The sequence below is a fragment of the Pocillopora verrucosa genome, chromosome 2 (genome assembly GCF_036669915.1).
Source record: "Pocillopora verrucosa isolate sample1 chromosome 2, ASM3666991v2, whole genome shotgun sequence".
Lineage (NCBI taxonomy): Eukaryota > Metazoa > Cnidaria > Anthozoa > Scleractinia > Pocilloporidae > Pocillopora > Pocillopora verrucosa.
This window is the reverse complement of record NC_089313.1, coordinates 15,587,809-15,607,365: the sequence shown is the minus strand read 5'-3', so window position 1 is coordinate 15,607,365 and position 19,557 is coordinate 15,587,809. Positions and strand designations below refer to the sequence as shown.

Sequence of the window (19,557 nt, the reverse complement as noted above, 5' to 3'; positions counted from 1 at the left end):
TGCCGTGCGTCTGTTCAGTAACAGATCGCGAATTACGTCATAAGGGAAGAAAAGATGGTTAAATGGTGACGTTATCTAAGAGCACTGGAAAGGAAGGGGGTCCTGATCCTGTTCTAGGCACGAATTTCAGAAAAATTCACGCATCACGTGTACTTTTAGCAGTATTTGACTATTTTACAAATTAATTTTGGGCTTAATCAGGCGTCACGTATAATCATTTAAAACCCTCATCTAAGCGTCTTTCCTCTAATTCATCATAGGTAAGAACCAATGAAAATGTGCGTTTAATTCAGCTTATCACATAATTAACAAATAAATTCCATGTTGCTGGGCGTCTGTCATGTAATAGATCACAGATGACCTTACTGATGTTCCTACTACATTTTGATGTCTTCTGTGATCTATTACTGAACAGACCCATGAAAGTACGGAATCTATTTGTTATCTATGATAAAAAGCAAAATATTGTTGATGGTGACGTCATCTAGGTGTCAGTCCTCCAGGAGATCATAGATCAAAATGTGTATAGTATTCAGCTTATTACAATTATATTTTTCAATATTCATGACCATTGCAAAGTGTATTGTACTCTTTCACTGCATTGATTGTAACACTGCTAGAACATTAAGACCCAAAGCCGGTAGAAAAGATGATTTAATTAATCATGTCATGCTACTACAGGATTACAAGATGATAATATCTATAGAGATTTCAGTGTCTCTTTAGACACCAACCTAAATCACAACTACAAATTCACTTACAAAATAAAAAAAAATGATCCATCCTTGTTCCTAATTGTGTGCAACTAATAATGCAATCCTGTTTGTGCTGCGTTCCTGAATGTTACATTTATTTTAATGACACTGATAATTCTATTTGAAAAAGAAACTCATACAATAACTTACATCTACCTAACTCGTTACAATGCATTTAAAGGGTCTGTTGTGCTTGTACTGCATTGGTCCTTTCCTCTTGAACAGCAAGGGGAGTCCTTTACATCACTTGATGGACAAAATCTCTATTTCAAATAGGAGATCAGCATTGGGAGGAATCGTGAGAGTAGTTAAGGGCAATTAAATTCTAGTTTGATAAAAAAAGAAAAACCTTAATTGCAGTGTTTTAACAATAATAACCACATAATTTGGAGGATGTTGAAAAAACCACAAACTTTCAGGAGCTTTATATACATCTCATTACTTAACAACCGTCATAAAGATAACAGGAGAACACTGATACAAAAGAAAGGTCAAAATAAAGTTCAGGTTCTTTTTTATGAGGTGATCATATTGGTGTAATTATTATTATAGTTTGGTCTGAGGGATGAATATTTCAGAGTGGAACTCAAGATGGCAACAATCACTGAGAAAAAAAAATATAACCAGAAGTAAATAAAAAAGAAACAATAAAAATACTCTCTAGTTCTTTCAGAATAACAAATAAATGCATAAATATTGGGTACAATCTTTCTTTTGGTTGAATAAGTTTAGTACAAATGCTTCACTTTTAATTGAGGAAATGCAAAATTAGACTAAACATAATGCAACAAAGATTTTTCAAAGTTGAAAGGATATCCCCAAGACGAGAAACCTGATGCCCCATAACCTTTGTGGGAAGGAATAGTGAGCTTTGCTATTTCTCCTTCACTCATTGTCATGCATCCTTCATCCCAACCTGGGAAAACAAATCAGTGAGTTGGGAGGCTAAAGACAATGCCATAGATGCAAGAGATTAGTCTTTATAAAGATATGAGTTTATTACAAGATATCTCAGAATAACCTTCCATCTAAGCAATAATTTCCAAGGTAAGAGACACTTGGTTGATTAGTTAGCAAGTTCAGCAAAAGAAAATTAAATTCATTTGTGAACCAACAAAGTTTATTTAGAGTGATAGCCCATCACAAGAGTCTAAATGTGTCACTTAACTATATCAAATATGTGCATTTAGGACTCACCTTTTTTAAACACAACATCCAGCGAAGTGTTGCTTACTACCAGTAAGTATTGTAACATCCATTATTTGGATACAGTGTGAATCAAAGAATAACAAACATACCCTCCTACAAAATTCATGTTATTCAGAAGTAAAAGCTGCTATAAAGTTAATCCAAGTCTGTATAAAACACACAAGTCTATGTAGTAAGCTCACATTAACCTTACATACTTTGAAGGTTCACCTGGGAAATTATGTTTTGAGGAACTGAGCTAGTTAATTTATTGATTTCCCACCTGCAATCACTTTCCCTAATCCAACTTGGAATGTAAATGGTTTCTGCCCTGGATCTTTTGTACTATAAAACAGGACATTAATTAGAGTAAACCATGAAAGAGTGAGGGTTGATTATTCCTCTCGTTCTGTCAAAGAACATAAGTAGTCCAGTTTTTTATTTTGTTCTGCAATACCCAAGAGATTAGAAAGATACCTATCATTAAGTCAGAGGAATTTGAATTTGCAAACAGCGTATTCTAAATTTGACAAGAGCGTTTGCACGTGCTTCGTGCTAATGTGGAATTTATCGAACGTCAGTGAGAGGCGCTTTCATTCCGTCAAGAAGATCTTGTTCCATATAGATGTTCGGCTCGTCAAATTAAAAAAAATTACCTCCAAAACTTTTTGGGTGGGTTCATGTTTAACGATCCAGTACAATTGACTGTAATGGTAGCTCCTCTGTGCGGAGTGCGACCGTTCCCAGGTTTAATGACTTCTTTCTTCACACCGTCGGCCATCTTGTCGATAAGTTTATGGACTATCCCAGTATTCCTTGCTAACTCGCAATGTCGTTTCCAGGGCCAACCTTCATGTGCGCTGTGCGCCTTACTCTTTAAGGCTTTGAGCGATCCTACCGAGAAAAAAGCAGAAAAGTTTCGAGAGACTTAGGGCCGAAAATGAAAGGAGAAACAAGTGTTTTCACGGCTTCTCCGCTTTTCTTTTTATGGAGCTGCTAAAAAAAGAAACATCAGTAACGCAGGCAACCGCTATCGATCGTTATCACCTAATCACAATGGGTCTGAACTACAAGCTGATTAACAAACAAGTTTCTATATAGTGCGTGTGTCTGTTGAGGTTCAGATCACAGATCACAGATGAACTCAAACAGGCATACGAGCCGCGGCAAATGTGACACTTTTGTGATTTATCTCTTAACAGACGTACCAGGTGTGACCGTAGCGTAGTCTGTGACTTGAAAACAGCGCGTATACCTTGTTGTAGACAGCGGCGAAGTTGTTAGGAGAGACCTTTGAAATAGGATGGGACTGCTGAACTCATTGGGGGAGGAAGGGGGGGGGGGTCAACGCTGGCAGTTGGTGTCTTGGTTTTCGCTGCCCTCTGCACGAAAGAGGAAGGATAACCATTAGAGAAAAAAAAAGATGAAAAATGTTTTTTCTCCTTGAAATTAACGGAGGCTTTTGTAACGAGACGTTTTGCAGGCTCGTTAAGACATTTGACAATACCGCGATTCACTGATTGCGGATGGAGTGAATTATACCCTAAGTATTGGTCAGTGTTTGTCGGCTTTTTCTATTCTCCGGTGGTTGGGCGTCTATCAGGTTCTTTTGAAACTGCGGTGTCGAGGAAGGTGAGTTAGTTGTTGCTTTCTATTTTCATGATGAAGCGGCTAGAAGGTTGTTGGTGTTTTCAATGCTGTAAAAAGCTTTCTACATTCTTGCAGGCCAAGATGTTGAACGTGTCTACGTATCGTTTTCAGATGATAGGTTTGTAGGGTGATGATGATATTGCTTGTTCATCATCTTTTGAAAGTGTTATTTTTCACGATGACAAACCACAACCTATTTTACGATATAAAGTTTTATCCTTTTGTTTAATCATTTTCTTCCATAACAATTTTGTGAAAAAAAAGCACACACACAAAATAATCATACAACCAATTTTTTTTTTCTTTTGCAGCCTTACATTGACTGAAATACAAATCCAACGATAACAGATGAACGACTATGTTAATTGAAAGCAGTATCCACTTCATTGCGGTAACATACTCTGTGATTTTCTTCCCTCTGCGGCCCTCGTGTGGCCTGCCCCTCCCAAACTTGATTGTTTCCGTCCTCAAATGTCTATGGATTATCATGAGAGAGACCTCCCACAAAACGAGATGGGGTATCACCTGCAGCCGCATAAAACCCAACACTGCAATATTTCATCTTGGACGGCCCGACTGTATATCTATATGAGCCGATAAATCCAGCAAACAGTTCGCTCACCGGAGGAACGCCACTTGCTAAGTTGTCTTCAAATGCAAGAGATAGATCTTGATTGTAGGAAAAGGACACTTCTTGCTGGTTTCTTCCGGCCAAGGCAATTTGTTGTTGCTTCGTATCTAAGAATAAGGCTCTTGAATAGAGGAATACTGACATGATAGCATCCAACTCAAATCCGGCATCACTGGACTGAGTTCGTATTCGTGCTTGTTCCATTCAGCTTTAGCCTACACGTGATTCGATCAGTTGACTTAAAATTCTAAGGACCCTTTTTCAAAAAATATTTTTTCACAACCATCTTGAAGCCTCTATTTTGCGCGCTCATGAAGCTGAATCCGTTACTTATCGAAGATCTACATGATGTAACGAGAATGCGTCTGACGCAATAAAATAGTTTTCGCGAGCGCGCTTCCCTTCACTGATCTGTGATAAAACAGGATCAAACTAACTTCAAGTTATCGTAACGACTAGCGATTGGGATACTTGTTGCGTTAGTAAAATGGTCTGTCTTCTGATGGATTTTCCTTTAAACGATCACAGAACTTAGAAATTTTTGATCACTAGTGATCCATAAATAGATAAATTCAGGTGCCCGCATAGATACCACTCACTGCCTTATCTCTTTTCGGCCATTGCTTAAACGCTTTTAACTTAAGATTTATTTTCTTTTTTTTCCTATTCCTGCGTTGCTTGCGGTTCTTTGGCCGTCTTTGGTTGCGGAGCCGTAAAACTGATTCGCACTGCTCCGTTCAGTCGTCAGTTGCTTCTGTACAAAGTAAGCACGCAGCGCGTTCCTATCTTTCACTTATAGGGTCCAGGTCCCCAATAATAACAGGTTGCTAGGTTTCCTTGTCAAATATTGGTAAGGAATCTTTGTTGGGTTAGAAGTGCTGAACAAATATGACCTCTTCGTCGGGGCTTACAGAGGATAGATTTTCTATTCTTCTCTCGAGACTTGATAGAATCGAAGCTTCTCTGGCTGGCCTTGAAGATGTCAAGAAACTACTAGTAGAGATAGAGGACAACACTCATGCCGAAGTAGATAATAAGTGCGATTTTCGTCAAAACAAACTTGAGAAGGTTGGCTTTGACATAAGTATAATTTCTTTATCTCTTAACTGAAATGCACACAATCGCAAACAGATTTCCAACAAGGATCGTAAGAAACATAAGCATATCTATTACTTTTACTCATAATCAGCCAAGAAAAAACTGTAGAATACATAGCTAGCTAATCACTATCATCAGCAAATAAGCCAACTTATGATTCTGTACTATTTACCATTCCATTTGATTTCTCTTAAAATGTACTCTACAAGTTGGCATTTACAGTGTGCTCTACTTCCTGTAAATCAGTTTCGTTGTGGTGTTTTTATCAAACCAGCCCTCCAGTGATAAATATTGGGGAAAAAGGGAGGCAACATTGTCAACAACTAATGTGCGATTTAATGACTGGAAATATACGAAGATCAATATATGTGCGATTTAATGATCGATTGGACTGCCTACCAACTGTTTAATTTATAGTCGCAGATCCAGAAAATTAAGACTTGAGCAGTCTGGGAAATTGCAGAGAGAATGCACACCAGTTCAATATGAAAGAAATTTCAAACATATTCTCTAAAAATTCGTTATCTTGCCTTTATTGTCCCTTCCAAACCAGCCCAACAGTATTTAGTATTGAGTATTTAGGTTTTCTCAGCCAATCCTTCTGGCTCTTCTTCAATAAAATCAATCAGAAAATTGATATAATTCTTTCAATTTAAAAATAACTCATTTCAATTTTTTCATTAAATTAATTGCAAGTGTTGTTTTTTTCTTTTAAGGTTATTGTGGCAATTAGAACCAGTATTATATCTGTTGGTGACATTGACACAGTTGGTCAGCAATTCAAATGTGATTTTTATATGTCGGCAACCTGGTCAGAGCCACAACTGCAGGGAAGAAGTCCGGATGTGAGCTAAATTTCAACTATATAACAAATGGCAGTTAAGCTTGTTCAGTTAATAAAGTGACTGTCCCTGAGATATCATCCAACTCTGCTAAAACTCTTCTAAAGCCATACAAAATTGTATGCCTTGCCTTAATGCCATGTAACCCTTCCATTCCAAAGATCTTAATATTAGTTCTTGCTATCGTCAACCATATATTTCCAAGAATTTAGGTTTTTTAGAATTTGTTGTTGGGTCAAAGCACATCCCTTAAGTGAAAGTTGTCTTCTTCTCTTATAACTTTTCTGGTTAACCCTTTATACCCTAACATCACCATGCATATTCTCCATACTGTTCTCCATACATTTTCAAAGAGGCTGACAAGGAGAATTTGTTTAACAATCAAGCCTGCTTTAGTTGGTGATCATCTTCTCTATTCTTATGACTTTCATTTTTGATTCAGGGGTGATATGGTAAGGAGAAATTAGATGCTAGTCACTCTTAGGGGCTAAAGGGTTAAAATGTTTTAATATTTTATAACAAGTTTTATTTAAATGGCTCAGTGGCTAAAAGGTTAAAACAAGACAACAGTTGTAGTGTTAAGGGGGAGAAGGTGGTCAAAGTTACTATTTTGTCTTGAATATTACATTTGTTTTCTTTTCAGGATATAAGATGGAGCAATGAATGGCATCCCAGAATTGTGTTTTTTAATGCTGTGGAAATTGAAAAAATGGAAATAAATCATAAATTGTTTTATGAAGAGGGTAATAAAATACCATATGCCATGCAGTCATACAGAATAAAAGGAAGTTTTAGAGAAAATTTGGAGTTGTGGAATTTTCCTTTGGATTATCAGGTTTAGTATTCTCCTATAATGATTATTATTCCTGTAATATTCTGTTAGTTACTCAAAACTTACTATGATTAAGAACAATTTTTTTACTTTGATTATAATAAATATAAAAGATAATTTTCCTTTGGAAAAAAAAACTCTTGCTAAAAAAAGAAACATCAGTAACGCAGGCAACTGCTATCAATTGTTATCACCTAATCACAATGGGTCTGAACTACTTTAGACACATTCCTGTTTTTCATAAAGGCACAATTCTCACATGTGAATGATCCTTAATTACCAGTTAGAATCATTATGTACCAAAAGCAAAGCTTATATTGGTGAAACATATCCAGTCAAAGGTTGACCCCATTAAGGTTAAAAAGTATCTCCTGAGGCTTAGTTAAGCTGATAACTGTGTCCTGTTAGCTTAGGATTTATCAGGTGATAATCAGAGCAATTTCCTTTAAACAATTATTTGTTCATAAACAAGAAGAAATCATATCTCAGTAACTTTGATCAATACTACCTTCATTTAGAATGTGCCACCTTATAAAAAAAATATTGCTAGACTTCAGTTTTACATGTAAGGTCATTAGTCATGATCTACACTTTTTTTCTGCAGCAACTGACAATAACACTCATGTCAGATTGGACTGATAAACTTGTAGAATTTGAAAAAGACCTAAGAAAGCCAGATAGGTTGCGGCCTGAAACATTCACAGCTGACCAAGAATGGCACCTATGTAGAAATGTGGTCACTGAATCAACTAGTACTGTATCTTCAGAGGGAAGCAGTGCTAATGACTACCCTCTCTACCATATCAAGTGTCATGTTAAGAGAAAGAATGGTTACTACCTTTGGAACATTGTTATGATTATTGTAAGTACTAGCCAAAGTTGGTATAAACTTGTCAGGTTACTTAGTTGGGATACTTAGGGCTGGTTATTTAAACATAGTTTAGCCGCTTTGAAACGAAACAGTGTTCTAAACAATCCTCAATTTAGCTGGACCTTTCATCAGAACATTTATTTTTTGAACAGTGTCACAGGCTGAGTGAAAGGACATTTATTTAATGAAATCAACCCTCTAACAGAAAAAGCATGACACCTACTGATTACATACAACCATGGTTTGGGTTAGACTTCAAATAAATAACCGGTGCTGAGAGTTTGGTATTCAAAACAGGGGAAATTACATTACATACTTTAAGACTACAACACAAGTCAATTCCATGCATGAAAAGGGTGGGAGAAGGAAAGAAAGGAAAGGGGGAAGGAACCGTTATGAATATAGGCTGGAAGGTGTTGAAAATTGCAGAAAATTTGAAAGTATAGCCTCTCATAGGTATTTGTATTCTAGGGCTTACATAGCCCTAGGATACAAATACCCAGGGCTATGTAAGAAGAGCATCTGCTGATGTGGATTCTGGATTCTGATTCTAGCTATAAAAGGTGAATGCAATAGATCCTTGCATGTGGAGGTGCTGATAATTAGGCAGACATACTCTGTTCTTGCCTTAAGGAATTTTTAGCTGTCAGTTGGCATTAATCAGTATTCATAGTCAAATTACTTCACCAAATTGAATGTTCGATTATTAGGATGGGATCAGGAGGGTAAGGGTTGAGAGGTAGAACTGCTTGATGTGAAGAGTATGAATTTCTGATCCCATGTTTTCATCCATGTGGCTGGATGTTGTTCAAGATATTTACATTTGATACAAATATCAAGTCATGTATCAATTAATTTGATTTCAACTGAACTCTATTTTCTGAGTGTGATGGTAGCCACCTTAACTGATATAAATTAGCTGACCTTTTGGTTCTGTTTATTTTGCAGTTTGTCATTTCTCTCTTATCATTCTGTTCATTTTCTGTGGAAATCTCATCACCTTCTGATCGACTCAGTGTCACCCTTACCCTTCTGTTGACAGCAGTAGCTTTCAAGTTTGTTGTATCACAGAGTTTACCAACTATTTCATACTTGACATTACTGGTGAGTGTTTGTCTCCCACTTTAACACCTTAAGGAAATGCTTTGGAGGGAAATTTGATGTTTTTTATCATCCATTTGAAATTGCTTTTCATTGGCATTACTCAATAGGATCTTTGACAATTAAAATTTGGGTCCAAAAATTGGGGTCTAATGGACAGATAGTGTACCTCCCTTCATAGCCTTGTAAATATGCTCAGTTTAAGTGAAAGGGGTGCAAAAGTAACACAGTGTGACAAAACTAGGAGTTTTAAGCAATCCATCCCATATTGCTTTTTTTTCTCATAGGACAAATATGTTTTGTGTGCCCTTCTCTTCCTGGGTTGCATGGCTATTGAAAATGCAGTTGCTGCAGCTCTCATTCTAGACTCAGCAGCTCAGAAAAAGTTTGATAGAATTTGTTTATATGTTGGCATTGGCTGCTTTGTTTGCATCCATGTTGTGTTCTTGGCTTTTGTCATTGTCAAGGTGAGAATGAATCATTTTATTAAGTGTTCTTCTAAAGAATTATTATTTCAGTCTGTGACATCAAGTTCAAATAAGTATGATTTCATTGTCAAGATCAGGATAACAGTACTGATATATCTGATAATTAAAATTCATTTATGTAGGATCTGTGACCAGATGCTATCAGGGAAAATTCAGAAACAAAATTCTATCAGATAACTGACTTCTTGAACTTGGAAAAATGTCTTAAAACATCACTTTTACAATACTATTGTATTAATCTCCATAGACTGCCAGTAAAAAGAATGAAATCAATAGTAATAACATTCCTAGCTCACAGCTACCTCGTTCTCACCCATTTCCAAAGAAAACAGTTGTATGCAGCAGAGGGGCTAACACTTGAAACACCAGCTTTTCAAAATTTGTTATGTTGACTAGTCTGGCTTCATTTTAGTTTTTTATCAAGTGTCCGACTAATGCCTACCAAAACTGATAATTTTTCAGTGCTAATTCTAGTCTCTTTTTGGTTAAGTAGTATTCTCCATAACAAACTGTTACAACTGTTACTCATTGAAATCTTTTTCAAACTACTTTCTTTCAGTCAAGAACAAGAAATAGAATACTCTCTGAAAATGACAAGAAATTCTGGGTAAGTTTCTCCTGCACTTAAGATAGCTGTGTGAAAGAGGAAGGTAAATTTGGCTTCCGTGAAGCCACGATATTGAACTTCACTCAGAGTTTGCTATTAATTTGTTAACTTCTGCTTAGAACCATAACACAGAAAATGATTAATGAGCAGCGAAAAGTTGATTTTTTGAAATACTCATAACTTCTGTCTGTTTATTTTAGGAGATGTTACAGAGGGTAAAAAATTATGCAATGGAAAAAGAACAAAGAAAAACAGAAAAACCTGAAGAAAGATCTCAGCAAGACAAAGTTTTGGTTGTAAAGGCCTCCCCCCACCAGGGAGGGGTCACTGCCTAGATCTGTGGTCTTGGAATATTAATTTGAGCTTCAAATGCCCAAACCTCCCTTTCCCCACCACACAGACACACACCAGCATCCACCTTACCTCCCCCATAGTGTCATTATTGTTCCTACATTAAAATACACTTTTTACAATTTAGTGTAAAAAAACAGAGAATCAGACCTGCAAAAGACGCTATTGCCAACGCTATTTATCCTAGAATTTTGCACCATGGGACCCCACACTCTGAAATATGTTAAAACCTCTTTTGACTTAAATAACATCTCTATTCTGTGACAAAACTAAACAATATACCTACAGTAGAAACATGTTCTTCTGAGAGGAAGTTATAAAGATAAAAATGTTTTTACTTGCCATTGCTGCATGTACCGGGAAATTACCATTTCCCATTACCAGTTGGGAATTTGTTCTGAAAAGTAGACGCGCTCACCACAAACACAACTTTGGAGGATTCCCAAAAGTGTCAAGCAAAGCCATCTTACTTACATGCTTTATAATGTTTCTACATTTTGTTATCGTACAGAACCAAAGGAAGAGTCAATATGGCTAAAATCAAACAGGCACAAGCTTCTTTTATCAAGTCTTACTTTATTAGTTGGCTTCAAGTCAAAAAGATAAACCAATAACAAGAGACTTGAATGAGACGAGTATCACATGTTGACTAGCTCCTATTGCCTCAAACACTGTAGAAAATTACCATCCTTCAAAATTTGCATGCCTATCATGTGGTGCAGCTTTATAGATAGTTTACCAGTGATCTGTAATTTTCAGGCACAATCAGAATATTGCGTCTTCTGGTTAATTTAGTTCAAGACGGATATCGTTCCACAACCATTGCGTGACCCTGAAAGAAAGAAAGATTGTCACACACAAGGACTGTCAATCTAGATCTGAACCTAGGGAAATCTCACCCATACAAGGTAGAAGGGGAAAGATTTGCTAGACAACAAAATCGCATGGCTTCTCCTGTAAAGAGTTAAGACACTTGCTTGGTGAAATTCAACCATCACTGGAAATTTCCAAACAAGTAACTGTGTTTTATTAAGTGACTATTGTAATCTGTTGTTCATTTAAGGCCCATTATGGGCCTCCTCCACAATCAAAGTCACAATCAAACGGATGTAAAAAGTTGTCATTCTATCTGATTTGCTCTACAAGTCTTGTGGTGAGTTGCTTCACAACAAACCTTGTTTTTGAACCCTCCTGTATTCCAAGCTTACTTACCAAACCTCCAGCAGCACATGCAGCAACCAGCCCATATTGACCACCTTCCTTAAGAAGTCTGTTGGCAGTTGTGGTGACCAATCGAACTCCAGTGGCACCAAAAGGATGACCAATAGAAAGGGAGCCACCCCAAGTGTTTAATTTTTCCATTGGAGGGACCCCAACCTGTAGATAGCATTAAAAGACAAAGCAGTTGGAGTACCAATGAACTGGTTACCTGAGACTTATTGGAAAGCATTCATTTTCCACTGTGCAGTTTACCACAACAATTAAAAAGCAACCAAGAATGGTCCTGGGTGATGCAACCACTCTCCAACAGCTACTGAAAGTGTTCCTTCACATAATATAATGGTAATTGTGAAGTCTTCGGTTTTCAAACACTTTTGTTTCTCACAAGATCCTTTCAACTTTCACATGGTACCTTTAGCTTGGTTTTGTCCGAAACTGGTAATTTACCAAAACACAATTTGTGAGGGTGTTTTGTGGGCAAATATTAAGAAACCCTGCGGGTGATTCAACACTTTTTAGCAGCACACGGGAGTTGAATCAGTGGATCAGATTGTTTTGATCTAAAAACATTCGCTATACTAACACCTTTCTCAGGTTCCTTACAACTTTCATTTACAAAGATGTACCATTATTACTTTTGTTTTGACTTTCTTACCTTTGAGCTTCTTCCCATGTAGTTCTGTGCAAACCAGTCTGAATCCATAGCTTTCAAGTTGGCCAGAATTTGACCCTTCAAAAACAAAACCAACAGGTTGCATGAAGTAATTCTTAAAATGTAAATGAAGCAGAATTAGGGCCTTTGTAAAAGTTAAAATGCGAACTCACTGCAAATGCTTCGTGGTATTCAAAAACATCAATGTCCTGCAACTTGAGTCCAGCTTTCTCCAGAACTTTGGGCGTGGAGTAAGCTGGTCTGAAAATTATTACAAAATGGTGAAACTTCCATATGCCCATATAGGATTTACAATGTCCAAAAAGAGAGAATTCTGAATTCTAACTCAGTGTAATTAGAAATATTAAAATTACCCCAATAAAAGCTGATCTTTGGGATCCTGTGAGACATATACAAAATCCCTATGGAAAACAGAGGAAGAAGAGGACATTAGCTGTAAATGACAGGAATTGAATGGAATAGCAGCATTTTTTAAGTTTGATCTCATAATACCTCAGGTATGCTTTGGGTTTGAATCCCATCTCAAGAGCTTTATCTTCGCTCATTATCAAGCAAGCAGAGGCTCCGTCTGTCTGTAAAAACAAATAAAATGTAGCATGTATGAGAGGTACACTATTACTTTCCCCTATTGAAATCTTGGGGTCTCCAGGAGTGCTCTTTTCAGTTGATATCTAAGGTGTTGCATTTCTAAGAACCTTTCTAAGTGCTGTGTCACAAAAACTGTTCTGTTCTGGATTTCCTTGCAGGTATATTTTAACAATCCTTTTAACAATTGAAGCCAAAGACATTAAGAGACAGTGAGTAGAGATTATGATGAGATGGTTTGTGGCAAGCTTGAGGAGAGTTTTTCTCGTTTAGCCCCAACCCCTTCTTGTTCTTGCTACCTTATTCTGTTCTCTTTCCAGGGTAGCAACACTTGATCACAGAAAAGACCAGCAGCGAAATGAATATATCATGCTTTGAGTAAGCAGGCAGTCCTTAAAGCTGAGATGTGTTGCAAAAGCCAGTTTTACTGAACGAGATTTTCCCCACATCAACATTTTCAAATGATCACCTTGTTTAATTTGAAGTCAAATCAATCAAGATACTAAGTGTTAAAGCTAAGGTATATCTCCTGTCTTTCACTGAAAAGAGAAGGCAACCTGTAAAAACAAGCTAAAGGACTCACCAGAAAGGAAGCATTAGCTGCAGTGACAGAGCCATGTGGTTTAACAAATGCTGGTTTTAATTTTGCCATCTGCTGCATGGTTGAGACCCGGATCCCATTATCAGCTGTCACAGTTTCAGTGCGACCTAAGAGAGTAACAAATTAATCTTTGAAAAATGCCAGCCTGCCTTTGCATGTTCAGTGATTCCCTTTCATTAGCAGGCTTAGGCCCCAACCACACTAATATGTTTTGGTAGGTGTCCATTTTCATCTGAAAGAAACGAAGCCAAATATGCTAACCTCCACCAGTGTTTGTATATTGCCCCTAACTTTCTTGACTATACTGCATTTTCTGCAGATCAGAAACATGGATGAACAGGATGCCTTTTTCCTCAGCATGTACGCGATGATGTTTCATCCAATTACGACACATTTAAGTTTTTGACATACCTGGTACTTTGTAAGGTACAACGTCTTCCAACTTTCCAGCCTGGAAAAAAGAGAGACAAAAACACTTAACACCCCAGTATTGACACATTGTGATTTGGGACAACACAAGTACAGCCAGGAAGAAAATGGTTGGATATATTTGTTTCAAAATCACAGTCAATAATTAGTGATTATCAATTATCAAAAGAGTGTAAATGCTATAAATTTCCTTACACTTGCTGCTTGATGTGCTAGTGTGTGAGATCGTAAGGCATATTCATCCTGCAATGTAAAAAATATTTCTTTCTTGAGTGTTTTGTGTTCATTTTTTTGTGGTTCATGTAAAAAGTTGGTGGGCCATTAACTAAGAAAAAATGAAACAAATACATAATCTAGTTAGGCAGTCTAATTGTACTGGCTAATAAATACATACAAAAAAATAATAATCAGACAAATAAATCAAGCAATCAATAGGAAAATCAATAAACACTTTAATAAAACACTAAAAATTAGTAATTACCTGTTCTTGCCTACTGATGCCAAATGCAGCTGCCAATCTTAAAAAAATTATAATAATAAAATGATCAAGACATGTCAGTAGAGTGATAGAGTTTTTACAGTAACTGTAACACTTGCAAGAACATGCCCATTACAGCTGATCACATTCTATAAATACAAAAAATCTCAGTTTAACATCATGCAATATTAATCAAATAATGAAGAACGGAGGTGTTAAACATTTTTTGGACAAGTAACCCTAAAAGTTACAGTATAATAGCTGATTTCAATATATAAGCTAATATATGTTAATGGTTTCAAATAGAAATGAACAACAACCCAGCCAGAATTTTGCTCCTAAAGGTTAGACTATGTTAGTTAACCATAGAACATTGAGTACATTATGGAACAAACAGGTGATGAAAATTTCCGTCTAGATAAAAATTTAGAGACAGATGATCCGTCTAAGACGAGCTATCCATCTGTTAGCACGTATTGAAGATGTGCTGACAGACGGATCAGCCTGAGATGAATTTTGCTCCATAATTCGTCTTAGTACCAAATTTATATTTAGACGAGTTATCTGTCTGAGACGGATGATTCGTCTCTGATGGATTACTCGTCTCTAGTATAAATTCGGCCACTAATCGCAAATATTATACCGATTTTTAAAACACATTTGTAATTTAAATTAGTTTCCCAACATTAACTGGCGAATAGGTAGGGTATATTTTGGCGATAGAGAGGGCAGGCTCTTTTAACATGATAATGATCATTACTACGTGGTGTGTGTACCACATTCTCTTAACCCTTTAACTCTTACGAGTGACCAAGACAGACATTCTCTTTGCAATATCAATAAAATATCAAGTAGACAAGTGATGAGAATAAAGAAAAATATAAATTGGAAATAATTAGTTGACTCAACACCAAATTCTCTACACTTACATAATAAGAATTGTATGGCAGACAGTAAGGAGAATTGCTAATGAGATCTTGAGAGTGAAAGGGTTAACTCATTTTCAAAGAAATGTAAAGCAAACAGAAGGGAGAATCACATAGCAGACCTTGGCTACTCAAAATAATAAATTAAATGTAGTTTCTAAAAGGTTATACCTGTCACCACTATGTCCCATGGTTTCACCAGTAGAAAATTCAGCCACAGCTGGCAGCTAATGAGAACAATAGAAATGAAATAACAGCTCAGCCGAGTGTTTTCAACAAGCTTCCTTGACATCTTCCTAGTTCTGGACCAGAAATATCATGTAATTATTTTAAATAATTAAATCACCTCAGGAGAGAGAAATTTTGGTCTGATTTTTGAAAGAAGCCCAAGTCTTGCACCAAGAGATTTGGCCTGAAAAACATAAGCAAAGCATTTCAGGGAAGATTACCTCAAAGTATTGGTGAGCAAATTCAGTGGTTTAATTTACATGCAATATGACTAGCCATGAATGACACACCTATCACCAGTGTACACTCTGAAGGTTCTGCAAACTACTACTAATCAAAAAGCCATCCCAGTGTTTGTTACCAAAACAACTTAGCACATGCTTCCATTGAGTCTTTACAATTATTTCAGACTGTTTGAAAATCATCTTACCTTATTTAAAGACAGCAGAGTTTTTCTAAGTGGTCTGCTGAGTCTGATGGGAACATCTGACATGAATTCAACTCCTCCAGCAATCACGGTGTCACACTGACCACTTGCAATTAGTCCAACAGCTTTTAGGATAAAAAAAAAGGAAAAAAGAAATTGCTCTATGAGAAACACAGCCCTTAAAGAAGTTGTGAAGATCAATTGCCACCATTAACTACTTTACTACTTTGCAACTAAAGATAAAACTCACAGTTTTCCCTGGAATAAAAACAATGCTACCCTAAAACATAAACCCATATTTTCTGATGTGGAATTGAATTCAAAACAGATTGAAGTAGATTCCACCTTAAAACTAATTAGGTCAACCAGAAAAAACACTTGCCAGACTCATCTAACACCAAATAGTTTAAAGAAAATTGTAATATTCCAAGTGAGCATGAACTTGAAAAGGGTCCGGTGAGCATATTTTTTCCTCATTTGCTTAACTGTGTAGTATGATATGATAAAAATTTATCTATTAACATTACACAATCATGTCTTAGGTTTCTATAGGAAGACAATAATGATTACAGCTTACAACCAGTTTCTGACTCAAAGGTCTGTGGTAGCTTCAAAAATTGGTATTAATTTCTGACACTTCATTGTACTGTACCTGAAGTAATTGCCTGATTTGATGAGATACAAGCCATGGTCACAGTGTGACATGGAGTCTTGTCTGAGAAGCCAGCACCCAGAGCAGCCTTCATGAAAAAAGCAACACCAAAGAATTAGATTTGGTTAAGAAAGCTAGTCATTTTCAAGCTTGCTGACTATTTAAAGAGTTATGCTAAAATTGTTTGTCATGAGTATAGCACTAAGAGAGAATATGACTCTATCCTACAAAGAATCAAACCTTGAATCTTTAGATGTTTTGCTCTCTAGTGATCTAGTACAGACCAAAAAGAGTACTCTTTTAAGAGCTATAATGTAAGCAATATACTACAGCTGCAGTTCCAGAAGTGAAAAGCAACCTGTACACTGCATTGAATCCTAGAATTAGTTGCATTTTTACTATCACCCATTTTTAATTGATCATAGGGAAACCCCCCTCTCCAAATTCCTTAGATGAGTAATGAGAAAGTCTACATGGACTGGGAATTGAAAGACAGCCTTTAAAATGACTATAGAGAACAATTTATCAATGCCATACCTCTCGTGAAATATTGCTGGTTTTGACCTCTTGAATAACTGTACCAATGACAATGTGATCAACAACATCTGTGAAAGTTTTAAAAGGTAAAGAAGAATCAATTTTGTTTGTTTCCACAGTGACTACAAGATTTCCTCAATGACAATGTAGCATATAATCAAAAGTTTGGCTATAAACTTCAGAGTTCACTTTTTATTGCAAATCATAAGTTGACTAAATAGGTACCAGTGCAAACTCAGGGAAACTGAAAAAAGGCTGGCATCACCACTGAAAGTAGACCATCACATTTAGAGTGTAGAAGTAATAATCTTCAATCTCCAATTGCAATTTGAAATGAGAAAAGCTTAACTCACATGACCTGAGTCCCACAGCTTGTCAAAAATCTTCTTTTACTAACCTTTACTTATACCAGTCCTGGTAACAAGACCCCTGTAAAAAGGAATATAAAAAATGAATTTCACCCTCTTGAGGTTCTTGGCTCAAGTCAAGTTTTTACATGTCCTAATGTGTAAGACTTTAAAGGACATAATTCTTTACTATCTGTACATTTTGGTTTAAGACAGTACCAAAATAGTGTTATCAGTTGCTAAAAATTATATCCAAAACACTTTTCATACTTCTGAAAAAAAAAAGAAACAACATCTCACACACATTCAATAGATATTCAGAATCTAAAGGCAAAACATACTCACTCCAATGCTCCTCTTTGAATATCATGTGACAGAAGATCAGCGTAACTAAAAATTAATCACAAAGCCCATGTCAAAACAATCATTCCTCATTTCATAAAATCAAAGTCACTCCCATATCCTTGTAAAGACCTCATGTCATTGATTGCTGAACCTTTTCACTCCCAAGATCTCATTAGTAATTCTCTTTACTGTGTGCCATATAGTTCTTGTGATGTTAGTTTGGAGAATTTGGTATTGGATCAACCAATAATCCCCTAATTAACATTTTTCTTTATTCTCATCACTTGTCTGCTTGATATTGTATTGATATTGTAAGGAGAAATTATGTTGTGGTCACTCATGGGATTTAAAGGGTTAAGTGGTTAAAAGGATTCTCTGACTGATTATAACCATTTACCCTTTCAACCCTAAGAGAGACCAGCATCTCATTTCTCTATACTGTAATATTGCCAAGTCATTCATTAAAATCATAAGAATAAAGGAAATGATAGCCAACCTAAGAATCTTTGATTGTTAACCAAATTCTCCTGGTCAATACAGAGGGGAATGTATAGAGAAGAGTATGGAGAATATGGATTCTGATGTTAGGGTGTAAAGGGTTTACCACTTGCCTGGTTCCAGCCATAAGAAATGGAGTTCGCACTCCCTCTACTAAAACAATGTTTCTCCCAGCTGCTTTGGAAGGTGCACCTGTATATAAAGGGACATTGAAAATAGACTAGTGTATCAGAAATGTTAACAATGTCTTAAAGGATTGAAAATTTTAAAATTATTTGAAAGTGATCTCTTTAACAATTTTGTACTAATACTCTAATTGCATTGTTGACTTTTTTGTACTTCTTTTGTCCCACATAGGTCCTCATTTGCACAAATGTATGGGGTGAAGGGATTGGAAAATACAAGAGGAAAATTACCTTTGGAAGTGGATTTTTGCTTTTGTGATGAACTGGCACATCTTAGGAATACTACAAAAAAGAGATAGTAATAATGATATTTTGAGAAGACAAATTTCGTAACGAATGAAAGCTTCAATAAAACGTCCTCAAACTTTCCTGCTGGTTTAAGAATCTTCTATTTAACAACTATTTAAGAAATTATAGAGATCCTTAAAAAGTGCGCATAGATGATTATGCCGTGAAATTCTCTGACTTTGGACTTAGTGAGAAGAAAAAATTCTCAAGAAGTCTGGAATGCGTGAGATTTAAGATCGTCTTCAAAAACCAAAGATATGAAACTGTGCGAAAATTGCCTACGCAAAATCAAAGATAATCAGAGGAAATAGAAAAATATGTACTCTCAACGGTCTCTATCGCGTGAATTGAAACTTTCGTTGGACTTTGATCGTAGTCACGGAAAATCCAAATGAAACGTACGTATCAATCTGAAACAGTTTCTTCTTCCTAAGATGGTGAAATGATTGAAAAAACAAAACAATAAAAACCCGCTTAATGATAGAAACTTACAAGCATTCACGCCTCTACTCTGAGAGTTTCTGGCAAAGGTTCGTAAAAGTTTTCCACTACAGTACACGCTGGCCGCCATATTGGTTATAGAGGTTGGTGAAGGTAACCACGCCTCCAATATTTGATTGTTTGCGAAAGTCAGTTAATGAAGGTCAATCAAGGTCATCATAATCCGACCGTGTCCGAGTTCTGCCGACTATTTTACGACTCTAGGATTATGGGCTATCTTAT

The 19,557-nt window shown here is 36.3% G+C and overlaps 3 protein-coding genes and 1 long non-coding RNA gene across 4 annotated transcripts; 2 read left to right on the top strand and 2 right to left on the bottom strand.

Annotated features, from left to right (window-relative positions):
• Positions 1 to 636: 636 nt before the first annotated feature.
• LOC131786668 (uncharacterized) lies at positions 637 to 2,754 on the bottom strand. The gene is made up of 4 exons (XM_059103741.2): positions 2,600 to 2,754; positions 2,227 to 2,288; positions 1,572 to 1,671; positions 637 to 1,053 (listed from the first exon to the last, which is right to left on the bottom strand). The coding sequence occupies exons 1-4, from the start codon at positions 2,722 to 2,724 to the stop codon at positions 999 to 1,001; spliced, it is 342 nt and encodes a 113-aa protein (XP_058959724.2). The 5' UTR covers positions 2,725 to 2,754; the 3' UTR covers positions 637 to 998.
• Positions 2,755 to 3,308: 554 nt separating this feature from the next.
• LOC136278942 (uncharacterized) lies at positions 3,309 to 4,746 on the top strand. Its single transcript, XR_010716656.1, has 2 exons — positions 3,309 to 3,575; positions 3,905 to 4,746. It is a non-coding gene; the product is annotated as an uncharacterized lncRNA (long non-coding RNA).
• A 334-nt stretch (positions 4,747 to 5,080) lies between these two features.
• On the top strand, positions 5,081 to 10,865 carry LOC131786674 (cys-loop ligand-gated ion channel-like). The gene is made up of 8 exons (XM_059103749.2): positions 5,081 to 5,292; positions 6,039 to 6,167; positions 6,808 to 6,999; positions 7,601 to 7,858; positions 8,816 to 8,971; positions 9,256 to 9,435; positions 10,016 to 10,063; positions 10,264 to 10,865. Exons 1-8 carry the CDS (start codon positions 5,113 to 5,115, stop codon positions 10,396 to 10,398), a joined length of 1,278 nt encoding a protein of 425 aa, XP_058959732.2. The 5' UTR covers positions 5,081 to 5,112; the 3' UTR covers positions 10,399 to 10,865.
• A 105-nt stretch (positions 10,866 to 10,970) lies between these two features.
• On the bottom strand, positions 10,971 to 19,460 carry LOC131786626 (trifunctional enzyme subunit beta, mitochondrial). The gene is made up of 20 exons (XM_059103684.2): positions 19,327 to 19,460; positions 18,778 to 18,828; positions 18,475 to 18,553; positions 17,864 to 17,908; positions 17,569 to 17,600; positions 17,172 to 17,239; positions 16,635 to 16,722; positions 15,986 to 16,107; positions 15,674 to 15,739; positions 15,499 to 15,554; positions 14,405 to 14,441; positions 14,119 to 14,166; positions 13,906 to 13,945; positions 13,477 to 13,601; positions 12,801 to 12,880; positions 12,662 to 12,709; positions 12,461 to 12,548; positions 12,291 to 12,365; positions 11,627 to 11,791; positions 10,971 to 11,246 (listed from the first exon to the last, which is right to left on the bottom strand). The coding sequence occupies exons 1-20, from the start codon at positions 19,403 to 19,405 to the stop codon at positions 11,211 to 11,213; spliced, it is 1,428 nt and encodes a 475-aa protein (XP_058959667.2). The 5' UTR covers positions 19,406 to 19,460; the 3' UTR covers positions 10,971 to 11,210.
• Positions 19,461 to 19,557: the final 97 nt, after the last annotated feature.